Consider the following 15,613-nt stretch of genomic DNA (forward strand, 5'->3'; position numbering starts at 1 on the left):
CATCATGATATTTCTTCCTTGGAGCCAATCCACTACAATTGAATCCTTTGAAACCATGAGTCAAAATAAATCTTTCCTACACTAAATTGTTCAGTCTTATGTCTTATTCTCTTAAATAGAATTTTTTCTCATTTAACTAAATAATTGCACACCAAACATTAAAAAAGCAATATTATTTTTTTTTTCATTTTTTGGGGGGATTCATGAAAGTGAACCAAAATACAATAATATTAACTTTAGTATATATTATTAATTCAATTCAAAAAATCTCTCAGGTCCTCACATGAGAAAACCTTCAGTTGTTTGGAATTAATATTCACAGGTTTGACTTTATTTCTCTTGAAACTTCATGATAATAAAGAAGAAACTGATTCTAGATAGGAAATTCATTACTTAAGAGTAATTAACCTGGGTGACGGATGTAGCTCAGTGGCAGGATGCTCACATGATATGCATGAGACCCCGGGTTCAATTCCTCCACAAAAAAAGTAGTTAGCCTACTTAACCTTCTTGACATCTATGTCATATACCTTTCCATCTTGAAAAATATCTCAAAACTAAGTCAGAGATTTCTATTTTTTTTCAACCGGCAATTTCATGAGATAATAATGGAGCAAAAAATTCCATCTACTAGATTTAAAAAAGTTCAAAGTAGAGTGCCAAATCTGTATTTTGTAGTATCAGTTATTCCCTTTGTGTTTCTTGAAAGTAGACTTACCAAAGAAGGCCTGTTATGACAATAAGATATAACACTAAGATATATGCCAAGCTGGGTACGGTGGCTCATGCCTGTAATCCCAGCAGCTCAGGAGGCTGAGACAGGAGGATAGCAAGTTCAAAGCCAACCTCAGCAAAAGAGAGGTGCTAAGCAACTGAGTGAGACCATGTGTCTAAATAAAATACAAAATAGGGCCAGGGATATGGCTCAGTGGTTGAATAGCCAAGTTCAACTCCAGGAACCCCCCCTTCCCCCATAAAATATACATATATACATATATATAAAATGTATATATATGCGTCAAGGCAAGATGAACACCCCCGTCCTTTCAGAGAACAAGTTATCTTTCTTATATTTTTTTGACTATAAGTAACAGACTTCCCTGAGCATTTTGATAGTCTTCAGAAAGAATCAACTCTCCATAATGTCCAGTTTATAAAAATTTAACATTTCCTAGCAGTTTAATATTCATAGAATGATTAAAAACAAACATCCTAAACAGTTCAAATTCCCAGCAAACATTAAGTTTCAAAGATTGATTGAATCATGCTCAGACTAGATTTAATGTTAGGTGTGTATTATTTTTATAATGCTTTGAAAGCTAGTAATATCAGATTTACAACTGATATAGCAACTCTGTACAATGTTTCATTAACCATTCCTAAATATATGGAATAAAACAGAACGCAGCTTTAGTGTCCCTTATCTAAAATGCTTGGGAACAAAAATGTTTTTGGATTTCTAATTTTTTAAGATTGTAGAATATATGCATATACATAATAAGATACCTTGGGGATAAGACCCAAATAAAAACACGAAATTCACTTGTACTTCATATACATCTTATACATATAGCCAGAACGTAATTTTACACAATATATTTAGAGCACCTCCATTTTGACTGCAACCTGTCACTTGAGGTCAAGCGTGGAACTATATGCTTGTGGTGTCCTATTGGTGCTCAAAATGTTTCATATTGTAGAGCACTTTTGATTTTGTTTTTTGGATTAGGGAAGTTCAACCTATATGCTGCACTCGGGAACTTAAAAATAGCCACAGATTATGTGAAGGTCATTAGTTTTAGCTTAAACACTTAAATACTAAAGTCTCTCCAAAGAAGTAAATAAATAAGAACTGTAATAACTTGTTTATTCTGTATCTTCCTACATTGCCTTTTGGCTCTGTTTTCTAATTAGATTTGCTAGCCCAGGGAAAAACTTGTTTAACACAATGTTGTCAAAATGCATATTATCAAATTTAATCATAAAATACATTTATGAATTTAGGTCAAATTACATGTGCATATTCACTTATGTTTTAAAATTCCATCTCACATGATATATTGATCCTATTATTATTATGTTTTCATTCAGCTTTTGTAAACATTCTTCTATGCGTTCATGGTAAGAAATCCAAAACACATGATAACAAATCTATTCTACTGAGTTCCTAAATATATTTCTTACAAGGAATATTGTAATGATGTTTGGTATCTTATATTTATAATGAAAAAAAAACAGGAATGTTTAAGAAAAGTTATTGACCATTATAATATTACTCCAGACTTGTTTTTAACTTGAAAATATTCCTTGGCTTACCTGTTGCTTGCAATAAACTGGCTTCTACTCTGTGGGGAATTCTTGGTGGAATTTTCATATATGCACGAATCTGGTAAAAACTAAAGAAAAACGAGGAAGTGATTTTAAAACAGATTTTAAAATATGCTGTATTTCAACATCTACATATGTGTTAAAATAACAAAGTTAATGTAATACACCTGTAATCCATGCGGCTCTGGAGACTAAGGCGGAAGGATTGCAAGTTCAAAGCCAGCCTCAGCAACAGCAAGGGACTAAGCAACTCAGGGAGACCCTGTCTCTAAATAAAAAATTAAAAATAGGGCTAGGGATGTGGCTCAGTGGTTGAGTGCCCCTGAGTTCAATCCCAAATGTGAAATGTGAGATAATTAAGAACAAAAATCAAATGAGCTAGAGGCCTGGAATCAAAGGAAAGTAAAAATTTCTAGGAATTTTTCAACATCCATGTTAAGCCAAGGAACCTTTGTACACCACTGGTGAGAATGTAAATTGGTATGAATTTAAATTTCTTTGGATACATACCCAGAGTGGGACTGCAAGATCATATGTAGTTCCATTGTGAGGCACCTCCATATGGTTTTCCACAATGGCTTACTAATTTACCTTTCCACCAATGGTGCACAAATGTCCCTCTATTCCATATGCTCAGCAGTACCTGGTATATTGCTGTTGTTGTTCTTTTTGATAATAGCCACTCTGTTGCAGGTCATGGTGGTTTGCGTGCATGCGCGCACGTCTGTGTATGTGTGTGTGTGTGTATGTGTGTGTGTGTGTGTGTTTGGTTCCATATGAATTTTAGAATTATGTTTTCTATTTCTGTGAAAAATGACATTGGATAAATGTAGATACTCAAGTCCCTTATATAACATGGTGCAGTATTTGCATATAACTGATATATTATATCTTCGCATACACTTTGAATCATCTCTAGAGCACACGCACGCACACACACAAATGACTAATTATTGAAGACCTACCTATGTGATAGACAGTGGGTTAGGTACTAAAAATACGGGGGAAAAAAAACAAAACAAAAAAGCAAAACGCTAAAAGTAAATACATTATTTTAAATGAAGTTTACTTTTCACTTCACATTTATGAGAGCAATCTATTATTGTAAATATATGTTTTATGAAAAGCAGTGATATTTTAAAGGCATAAACATTTAAAATGAACATAATGTTAAAATGTGCATGTTAATAAATTTTTAGAAAAAAATATCAAGTAGAAAAATCAAATTTGAAAATAAAAGGATAAAATACTTCTATTTTAAGGGCTGTTAGGGTAGGTTATTCAGAACAACCTCTTGCTAAAGACAACTAAATTTATAATGTAAACTATAAGAATATATCTTATAAAATTACTGAAGAACTGACAAGATAGTATGGGCATTACCAATCCAAATTTACAGGAAGAAAAAATAGCAATGAGGTGGGCAAAGCAATGAAGCAGTTTTTGTTCTGAGAGCATTTGCTGATATATTTCAGAGATCTTAATCTTGATTTTTAAAACCTAGATAATATTCTCAAAATATAAACAATTTAAAAATAGAAAACAACAAAAACACCAAAAAAGAAAAAAAAAAAGGATAGTATGAATAAACAGCTTACAGAAAAAAGAATGCAAATCATTCTCAAATATATGGATGTTCAACTTCTAATTTATAATTAAAAATGAAAAAAACTATAACAGGATATCCTTTCTCACCTATCAGACTGACTAAAATTCAACAGTTGGCAAAACATTCTGCTGGAAAGGGTGTTGGCAAATAGGGAATTCTCCTACACTCCTGTTGGGAATGCAAAATGGTGCAATCCCATAAATACAGTACTTTGACAAAAGGAGTAAAAGCACATAGACAGCCTTTAATTTAGCAAACCACTTTTAAGACCATATCCCAAAAATACTATGGCAAAAATTATTAAATGATGTATGAAGAAGGCTATATTCATTGTATCATTAATTGTAATAGCAAAATAATAAAACAAAAAACAAAACATTCATCAATATAAGAATTATGAATAAACAAGGGTACAACACTACAATGATGCAACCATGCAAAAATAATAAGGACTGGAAGTATCAGTTTATCCAAAGGAGTGACTTCTAAGATAATTTTAGAGAAGTACAGAAAGTACGTATACTATGTACTTTTGCTGTAGGGTATAACTATTATTTGCTTATATTTTCAAAAGAAAATAAATGAAAGAATATAACAAAAAATTGTTGAGAGCCACAGACGAAAGGGCCCCAGAAAACTTCCAGCTGCCTGCAAACTTCCAGCTGCCAGCAAACTTCCAGCTGCCAGCTGATGATTGGCTCACAGCGGCCCCAGCAAACTTCTAGCTGCCAACTGATTGGCTCCTCTGCGGTGATGCTCATTGGGTTGTTTCCCTGCCCTTTCAGACCACAGAGCTGCTCATTGGGGGACTTTTTTTGGCTCCGCCCACAAGACCCAGCCAATCGGCCTCAAGAGCAAGAGGAGTGGGGGAGGTTGAGAGGCTTGTGGGAAGCCGGTGGTGGCAGTTGGGCTCTGAAGTTTTCCTGAAGAGCTGTGTGGTGCGGTGTGTGTGTTCTAAAAATAAAGTTTGTTTCTTTTGACAAGTGGCTCCTGAATTGTGCCCAGCCAGACTGCGGTATTTGGTGGGCCGCATGGGGAACGACTTAGGGTGAGTGATAAGGTAAACTGCTCGCCCCTGAGGGCAGGGCGAGAGGATGGGTAGCCATTTTAAGATTCTTCTTTTGTTTTGTTTCGCTTTTGCTTTAAGTTGCCTGTCCCTGGAGATGAGTGAGACGGAAGAAAAACCGCTCACATCTGAGGAAAAACTATTTGCGTCTGAGGAACAGATAGGGAGAAAGGACAGCTGGACATTTCAGGAGGATAGAAAGGCTGATATAATGATTTTGTGTTGTTCCATTTTTGTTTCATTCTATCTTGGTTTTGTTTGGTGTTATCTTGTTGGGTTGTATTATAGTAGAAATATGGGATCAGAAATTAGTAAAAAAAACAAACCAAAAGAGTGTTAAGTAAATTGTTAGAGGAAGGAGGCATCCCAGTAAAATCAAGAGCAGTCAGGGCATACGTTGATACAATACAAAAATGTAGCCCATGGCTTTTTAAGGAGGAGTTGTTAAATATATCACAATGGAACCATCATGGTAAAGATTTAAAAAGAATAGAAAAGAAAAGCCCAGGGACTCTGCCAGTTGGCACATTGCCATTGTGGATGTTCGTATCTTGTTTGCTTAGTCCAAAGCCTTCAGTTCAGACAATGGTAGAGGAAGGAGAAGACATATTGATTCAAGTAAAAGAGAAGGTCTCTCAAGTTAGTCAGAGGAAAAGATTCAAGTAAAAGAGAAGGTCTCTCGAGTTAGTCAGACAGAGGAAGAAAGTTTAGAGCAGAAAAAGCCATCAGGGGAAATGTTACAACAGGAGACTGCTACTAACACCTTTCTATCACCAGAGGGCGTAAGTGTCCAACCAACAGCGCCACCTCCAGATGCTGGGAGGCTCCCAACCCCCGCAGTTGATAGTTGGGATCCTGAGACAGGATCTCAAATATTAACATGCCCTGTATTTGAGCAGGCAGGAGGACAGCGAATTCACCATGCTTTAAATTTCAAAAAAGTGAAGCACCTAAAAGAGGCTGTAACAACCTATGGTCCTCAAGCACCCTTCACTGTAAGCATGGTCGAATCCATTACCGACTTGAACATGACGCCAGCAGACTGGGCTAATATGTGTAAAGCTGTGCTAAATGGAGGACAATACCTGTTATGGAAGGTTGCCAATGAGGAATTTTGCAAGGAGTCAGCTAGGCGAAATGCAGCAGCTGGTTATCCTCAGAGAAATCTAGATATGTTGTTAGGAAAGGGACCTTATGAGGATCAACAGCAACAAATTGCATATGATCCTGGCGTATACATACAAATTGCTGTAGTTGCAGTTAGGGCATGGAAGACTTTACAAGGACATGGTGGTTTACAAGGTCAATTATCTAAGGTAATACAAGGAGCTAATGAACCTTACGCTGAATTTGTAGATAGGCTTATACAAACAGCTACCAGAGTTTTTGGGAATACATAACAAGCAATGCAATTAATAAAACAACTGGCTTATGAGCAAGCGAATCGTTGGTGCAGAGAAGTCATTAGACCATGGAAACATGAAGATTTAAACACATATATTAAATTATGTAGAGACATTAATGAACAAGGGCAAGTTGTGGCAGCTGCAATACAACAGGTTTTAGATGCCAGGCCAAAAACATGCTATAATTGTGAACAAACAGGACATTTTAAAAGGAATTGCCCCATAGGAGGAGGGTTTAACAAAAGTAGGTATCAAAGGAATAGAATACCGGGTATTTGCCCACGATGCCATAGAGGGAGACATTGGGCTAATGAATGCTGTTCTCAAACCACCATAGAGGGTACTCCATTATCAAAAAACGAACAAGGACCAGGTGTCTATCCACGATATCATGGAGAAAGGCATCGGGCTCCATTGCCAAAAAATGGAGAGGGGGGCCCAGTGCTCCAGGGCCCAAGACCACAAATATACGGAGCACTAAGGAACCCACCAATACCATCAGGGTAGTGCCCAGGACACATTGTCCCTCACTAGACAAACGAGAGGAAGCACAGGATTGGACATCTGCGCCTCCGCCAGAACAGTACTGACTCCAGAGATGGGAGTTAAATTATTCCCACAGGGGTAAAAGGACCTCTTCCCAAAGGAACAGTAGGCTTATTATTGGGACGCAGTTCTTCTACTCTAAAAGGACTTATGATAAGTCCTGGGGTAATTGATCCCAATTATGAAGGTGAAATAAAAATCATAGCCAGTTCTCCAAAGGGTATATCAGTAATTTCACCAGGAGATAGACTAGCACAGTTACTAATAATACCCAGCCTACTTGATAAATTTTCCAGTTGTACTGTAAAAAGAGGTTCCAAGGGATAAGGCTCCACAGGTGTAGATTGGGCTATGCTTTCTTTAAACTTACATTCTCGCTCCATGCTAAAACTAAATATTCAAGGACATGAATTTAATGGACTACTGGATACAGGTGCAGACCTTAGCATCATCTCTCGTCAAGAATGGCCAAAACATTGGCCATTACAACAAGCCACTCAAACGCTTCGAGGCCTAGGAGTGGCGACTAATCCCCATAGAAGTGCAATGGTATTAGATTGGAAAGATCCTGAAGGATGTGAAGGAACTATACAACCATATGTATTGGATAATCTTCCCGTAAATTTATGGGGATGAGATATCCTAGATCAATTAGATTTGACATTAACAAATAACATCAATCAAAATGCACCCAGTATTATGGCTAGACAAGGTTTTAGGAAAGGAAAAAGATTAGAAAAACAAGAACAAGGTATAGCAGCACCAATACAAATAGATCAAGGAACAGACAGACATGGATTGGATTTTCAGAAGGGGCCACTGAGACAATAAAAATTACTTGGAAATCAGAAAGACCAGTATGGGTTCCTCAGTGGCCCCTGACTAAAGAAAAGATACAAGCAGCCCATGACCTGGTCAAACAACAATTAGTGGAAGGACATATACAACCTTCTGTATCTCCCCATAATACTCCCATTTTTGTCATCAAAAAGAAAACTGGTAAATGGAGATTATTGTAAGATTTAAGAGCCATTAATAATGAGATGGTTATTATGGGACCTGCTCAATCGGGGATTCCTCAATTGTCTGCTTTGCCAAAAACCTGGTATGTTTTAGTTATAGATATTAAAGATTGTTTTTTTTTTTTTTTCAATTCCAATTGATCCTGAGGATAGTCCACGTTTTGCATTTACTATCCCTGCACTGAATCATGAAGGTCCCGATCAGAGATATGAATGGAAAGTACTCCCTCAAGGGATGGCTAACAGCCCAACTATGTGTCAAATTTATGTTAACAAAGTAATCCAGCCACTTAGAAATCAAAATCCTGAACTACAAATATTTCACTATATGGATGATGTATTATTAGCACACAAAGATAAAAACACATTGCTAAAATGTTATGCCACACTTACAAACTTATTAAAAAATTATAATCTAGAGATAGCAATAGATAAAGTACAATTAAATTTTCCAATTAATTGTTTAGGAGTTCTATTATCTTCAATCATGGCCCGTCCACCAAAAATTCAAATTCGAGTAGATCAACTCAAATCACTTAATGACTTCCAAAAGTTATTAGGAGACTCAAATTGGATAAGGCCTTATCTAGGTATACCAACAGGAGAGTTGGGACCTTTATTTGATATCCTAAAAGGTCTATCAGATCCAAATTCACACCGAATGTTAACGCCTGAAGCAAGAAAGAATTAAAAATCATTGAAACATATATGGAAAATATGCATTTGGATAGAATTGATAGAAGTTTGCCTTTATTATTTATTGTACTACCAACAAAAAATATTCCTACAGGAGTATTTTGGCAAGAAGGTCCATTATTATGGATACATTTATCTTATTCTCCTAATACTATTCTTACTAGGTATCCTGAGGCTGTAGGACAATTAATACTCAAAGGAATAAAAGCAGCAAAGGGAGTGTTTGGAATTTCTCCCAATAAAATTATTACTCCATATACTATGGATCAAATTAATGAGTTAGCTAATGAGTTAAATACTTGGGCAATAATCATGTGCAAATCTAATGTTTCATTTGATAACCACTTACCATCTAATCCTTTATTGTCTTTTTGGTCATTGCATCCTGTAATTTTTCCAAAAATGACAAGAAAAACACCTATCATGAATGCTCCAAATATATTCACTGATGGGTCAAATAATGGTACAGCAGCAATAGTTACACCTGATCAAACTTTTACATTTTTAGTACCCAAACAATCAGCTCAAAAGGTAGAGCTTAATGCAGTATTACAAGCTTTTGTGATGTTTAAAGATTCTATATTTAATTTATTTTCTGATAGTCAGTATATAGTTAATGCTATAGTATCCCTTGAAGATGCTGGTAGGATTTCCCTTCCTCTACTGTTTTCACTTTGCTTTCCAGTATACAAAGTCTAATCTGGGACAGAAAAGATCCATTCTTTATAGGACATATCAGGGCACATACAGGATTGCCTGGAGCCCTTAGTTTGGGCAATGATTTAGCAGATAAAACTACACATGACATACATTAGAAGAAGCTACAAATTTTCATAAAAAGTTCCATGTCAATGCTAATACTTTACAAAAGCATTTTAAAATAACTAAGGAACAAGCTAGACAAATAATAAAACAATGTCAAAACTGTGTGACCTTTTTACCACAAGTTAATCTTGGAGTCAATCCTAGAGGACTGATACCTAACCATATTTGGCAGATGGACGTCACACACTTGCCAGAATTTGGAAAATTAAAATATTTGCATGTTACAGTTGATACTTCTTCCGGATTTTTGATGGGCTCCCTTCATGCCGGAGAAAAAACTAAAGATATTATAGCTCATTGCTTACACAATTTTGCCATTGTGGGCGTTCCAAAACAGTTAAAAACAGATAATGCCCCTGCTTATACTTCTACCTCTTTTAAACAATTTTGCTCAACATTTGGCATTACTCATATAACAGGAATACCATACAATCCACAGGGACAAGGCATAGTTGAAAGAGCTATCAAACTATTAAAACGTACTTATTAAAGCAAAAAGAGGGAACTGGAAAGGGGTATATATCCCCCAAAGATAAACTTAAAATAACACTTTTTACTCTAAACTTTTTAAATTTGGATTCATCAGGGCTTAGTGCTGCGGAAAGGCGTATGTGTCCAAAAGATGTACATAAGCCCAAGGTACTTTGGAAGGATATTCTAACAGGACAATGGAAAGATCCTGACCCAGTAATTGTCTGGAGTCGGCGGTCTGTTCGTGTGTTTCCACAGGGAGAACAGCGGCTGATTTGGATTCCAGAAAGATTAACTAAAGCAATTTCTACAGACCAAAATGAAGATGATTTGGCTCAAATCCATAACAACTGATATCCAAAACTCCAGTTTGGCTATTCTTACGTTTGCGACAGAACCAGGATGCTTTTTTCAATATCTATTTTATTATTACCCTTTCCCACATCATGAAGTTCTATTTTGTTTTTTGAGCTCATACAGACCTAGGTTAATGTTTTGCTGATCAGTTCTATTTTTTGACTATAGAGTTTTTAAACATTGCACCTGTAAAAAGTTATAAGGCCTTTACTATTATGTGTTGTATATATTATGTGTGCACACTTGTGTTTTGTGTTGTATGTTTGTATGTACGTATGTCCATATATCATATATGATGAGTGCTCATGAAAAAATGGATCCAATTTTTTTTTTATTCATGTGATTTAAATGGTTTAATTTAAATTGGGTAAACAGCTGTTGAAGATTGTTTTAATATGTGAACAAAAAAGGAGGTTAACAGATCTGTTTGTTTACTTTCACCTTTCCTTTTCATTATATTTAATAATTCTGTTCAAGATAATGTAAATTGTTAAGAAAATTGTTTTCTTTTAGTGCCTTCTGGAATGTTACATAATTTTTTCTTTAGCCATTATTGCCAGAATTTCTATCTTCATCCCAGTGCCGGTGAAGACAAAGATAAAACCAATCTACAGCTTCTGCAAGAGCCATCACTGAACTGCTTACAGAACTTGCCTGGACTATGCATCACTTGTATGCATTGTGAACTCACTTGTATGCATTGTGAACTATCTGTTGGTGAGGCAACTTGTAGTAGTGTTGGGGTATTTTTGCTGATGGTGTCATCAGTGGTACAATTTTTCCAAAAGGAGCCGTCAATTGGCTTGGTGTATCCTCCTCCCTTCTGCTTCTGATGGTCGTTCAGCTAACATTTGGGGGCGAACAGAGGTGAGGCAAATAACCTCACCCCCCCGCTGGTACAAAGACCTATCCACAGGTGTGGATGTATGCTGGACCGGTAGTCAATGACGGGTAAGATCCAATTGCAATGGTACCAACCTAATACTGGAGGCTGACGCCTTGAGGTCAGCTCATCCGACCACGGGTAAGAACCATATGTAGTATTGGACAACCTAAGGCAGGCACGGTCCCTAAGCCACATGCTTGTTGTTTAAACAGAGAGGGGGAGATGTTGAGAGCCACAGACGAAGGGGCCCCAGCAAACTTCCAGCTGCCAGCAAACTTCCAGCTGCCAGCTGATGGTTGGCTCACAGCGGCCCCAGCAAACTTCTAGCTGCCAACTGATTGGCTCCTCTGCGGTGATGCTCATTGGGTGGTTTCCCCGCCCTTTCAGACCACGGAGCTGCTCATTGGGGGACTTTTTTTGGCTCCGCCCACGCGACCCAGCCAATCGTCTCAAGAGCAGGAGGAGTGGGGGAGGTTGAGAGGCTTGTGGGAAGCCAGTGGTGGCAGGTTGGCTCTGAAGTTTTCCTGAAGAGCTGTGTGGTGCAGTGTGTGTGTTCTAAAAATAAAGTTCGTTTCTTTTGACAAGTGGCTCCTGAATTGTGCCCAGCCAATTTTAGCGAAGTACAGAAAGTACGTATACTATGTACTTATGCTGTAGGGTATAACTATTATTTGCTTATATTTTCAAAAGAAAATAAATGAAAGAATATAACAAAAAATAATAAAAATGAAATGGCTACCTATGGAGAAATAGGAAGGACAGGGATGAAAAGAAGATCTCAATATACTGGACTTAAAATGTTTTGATTTGCAATCATAAAGATTACAAAATAAAATTAAGTAAAAAGGAAAACAGAGCTGGAGTTGTGGCTGAGCAGTAGAGTGGCTGCTGTTCTCCCTGTGGAAACACACAAACAGACCCCCGACTCCAGACAATCACTGGGTCAGGACCTTAGTTAATCTCTCTGGAATCCAAATCGGCTGCTGCTCTCCCTGTGAAAACACACAAACAGTAATCGCTAAACAACCCTAAAACAAATTAACTTAATGTTATTTACTTGATTGCATTTTTAAAAAAAATATTTATTTTTTTATTTGTTGGTGGACACAATACCTTTATTTTATTTATTTATTTTTATGTGATGCTGAGGACCGAACCCAGTGCCTCATGCATGATAGGCAAACACTCTACCTCTGAGCCACAACCCCATCCCTAGTTGATTGCAATTTTAGGGAATTTTTTCTAGTAATTTTAAAAATATAATTTTGACTGTTTTTTTTTTCTTTATAGGATATATCTCAGCAATAAAAGAGACCCACAGAGATATTTCAAATATTTATTGTCTTGGTAGTAATGTTGCTATTCTTCCACAGATATGTCTGTACATATATATAAATAAAGCAAGTAAATATCAATCTATGTTGCTGGGAATCAAGATTTGCACAGTAAGTAAAAAAAAAAAAATACAAATATAAAATAAAAAAAGGAAAATCTCGTAATCTTAAATTAGAATTTGGAAATCAGTATAAACTCATGATGTATTTTCTCATAAAAATGTATCTGCTAACCCTGCCTTTAAAGAGGCCTAGAAGTAATGATCCAACAAAAATATATTCATTTAGCACATATGATTTCATACTATTTCCCAATAAAAGGAACTGGGGCTCCTTGATTGATTCTGGGTTTGGAGCAGGGAATGTTAAATAGTCTGGAGTAGTCTGAGAAGAAAGCTATCAATTAGTATGTGGCTTGTTCAGTGGAAAGTTCACAGAAACCAAGCTGAATAGGGATTCCTTTAAGCATCAAAAAGAATGATGATGCAATATTATCATCACAAAGTTAAAAATTCATGAGTTCATAATGACATTAAATAAAAACTGACCATATTTGAAAGATATTAGAACATAATGCAAAAACTCTGGGCAAACTGAATTTCAGGGCAATAAAATAGATAATGAGCCAAAATTCTTCAGAGAATCCCAGTTAATAATGCCAAAAGGAAACCCAGAATTAGAATATCACCATTTGTAACTCTTAATAAAATGACTATGGGCAAAGATTTTCAATGAATAGCATCTATTAAATGATAGGGAATTTCATAATGTATCCATCAGGTTTATAACTTCTGAAAAGATCTTGCAACAAAAGAGACAGGTGTTAAATGTCTTCTGATGTAATAAAACAGGAAGTAAACACTACCACTTGAGGATTCTTTTCAAATATTTTACTGGGATTTAGGGGCTGGGGTTGTAGCTCAGTGGTGGAGAGTTTGCCTATCATGTGTGAGGCACTGGGTTTGATTTTCAGCACTACATATAAATAAATAAAAATAAAGTTCTATCAACAACTAAAAAAAATTTTTTTTTAATTCTCTGGGATTTAATTAAGCCTCTAGATTAGACCACCAATCATAAAGTTTTAAAAAATCTAAATGATGTGTAAGCAAATGAAACCTATAAATTTCTTGTGAATATTAATTTAAATAAGTGAAATTTACAAACACATGTATAAGATGACTGAGGGAATGTGAACATAAATCTAATTATTTTATATTAAGGAATTGTTTTGAAAAAATTTCAGGTACAATAATGACTTTGTTAATAGGATAAAAACAAAATTATATCTGTAAGAGATGGAATTTTACTGAAAAAAGGTTGAGGGCACTAATAAGTGAAAAAAAAAAAAAACTTTGGTGAGGTTAGGAGATGTGTGTGGGTGTCTGAAACTTTTCAGTAAAGAATAAAAAGTGGCTTTAGATTGGGTATTGCCCTAAGGGTCTGAAAAAAGCTAACATAAAATCCCTTAGGATATATAAGCTTGAAAATACTGGCATGTTGGGAACTCTGCTGACCACGGAAGTGCAATCGCTGGGGAAAAAGAAATCCCCAGTCTTGTGATTCTGGTTTTGTGATTCTCCATGTACATGACAGTTAGAGCTTGAGAAATGGCTTCCATATACGTGCCTGAATGGCCCCAAGATATGGCTTCCGCAAACACAAAGAATAACTCCCCAGCAACGGGACACATATACCTAATGGGGTATTGTTTCTGTAACTAGGGTAACAGGGCTCTGTTTCTGTAACTGGGGTGCCTAGGCTACCCCAACCTAAGGGACTCTCCGATCTCTGATTGGCCCCTGCCTTTGTCCCCCCCTCCTTCTCCTCTCTCTTATATAAGTCCTCTTCCTCCACAATAAACTGAGTTGCTGCGCCATCTCGGCTGACTCAACTCTCGACTCGGTGTGATTTTTGCCAGGCTGGGTGGCGGATCGGGTTGCGACACTTACCCTCTCACTCAGCCCAGAGACACTCACTAGCTGGTCTATAGATTCTCCTCAACCTCTGTCGGAAGGGCGGTTCCGACACTGGCAGAGATCAGATCATGAATAGAAATGACATGAGAGATCAAAAGGAGAATATACAAAAACCAAAATATAAAAGAATGGATGTACACACACATATATCAATAACTACACTAAATATAAATGGGTTAAATATTCCAGTTAAAAGACAGTGATCTAGAAGATGTAAAAAGTAAATCCCATTATTGTTGTTTACAATAGAAAAATATGAAAATACAAGGAAAAGGAAGACACGAAGAAAAAAAATGGGGAAAGGTACATTTTGCAAGTGTCAAAAAAAAAAAAAACACTGTCATAATATCAGAAAATAACAAAGTTTAAAGCAAAGAGCATTGCCAGGCTATAAAATAGGGTACTTTTGTAATGAAAAAAGGTTCAACTCACTAAATAAACTTTTTCTTCTTTTCTTTCATTTTTTATTTTTTGGTACAGGGTGCTTTACCACTGAGTTACATCTTGAGTCCTTTTTATTGTGGAGACAGGGTCTTGCTAAATTGCTGAGGCTGGCCTCAAACTTGCAATCCTCCTGCCTCAGCCTCAGGAAATGCAAGGACAACAGACACAGGCCACTGTACCTGGCTCTAAATAAGCATCTTAAATTTGTAGGTATCTGTTCCCAAAATATGGGATATAAATGTTATAAAAAGAAAAATATTGGATTTAAAGTGTTAAAGGCTGTCTTTAAGCAAGAAAACTCAAAAACAATTTGAGTTATATGGACACGAAAATTTTGAATCGTTTGTATTTGTCATTTTGTTCTATATTGTCTATTTTTAATACTGCTTAGTATTTACATTCCTCCCTTTGATATGTTGTCTCTAATTTCCTTCTATTTTTAAATTTTTAATCTTGAGGTGGTTTCTTGTGTCAATCACCTCTACTTAAATAGAAGTTATCAATTCATATATGACATTATAGAGAAGGAATCATGGTTTTTAAGGTTGTAATCTGTTATGATTTAGATGTGGGGTGTTCCCCCAAAAGCTCCCATGTGAGACAATACAAGAAAGTGTTGAAAAGTAATGATTGGGTTACAGCCT

General features: G+C 36.2%; 1 protein-coding gene across 8 annotated transcripts in view; it reads right to left on the bottom strand.

The window, feature by feature from the left end:
- Fam135a (family with sequence similarity 135 member A) overlaps positions 1 to 15,613 on the bottom strand; it is a 120,871-nt gene that overhangs the window by 76,068 nt on the left and 29,190 nt on the right. For all 8 annotated transcript variants that reach the window (XM_071613270.1, XM_071613271.1, XM_071613267.1 and 5 more), the window contains one exon: positions 2,317 to 2,396. In XM_071613270.1, coding sequence (XP_071469371.1) covers positions 2,317 to 2,396 — 80 coding nt within the window. The remainder of the gene's footprint in view (positions 1 to 2,316; positions 2,397 to 15,613) is intronic.

Source organism: Marmota flaviventris, chromosome 6 (assembly GCF_047511675.1).
Source record: "Marmota flaviventris isolate mMarFla1 chromosome 6, mMarFla1.hap1, whole genome shotgun sequence".
Classification (NCBI taxonomy): domain Eukaryota; kingdom Metazoa; phylum Chordata; class Mammalia; order Rodentia; family Sciuridae; genus Marmota; species Marmota flaviventris.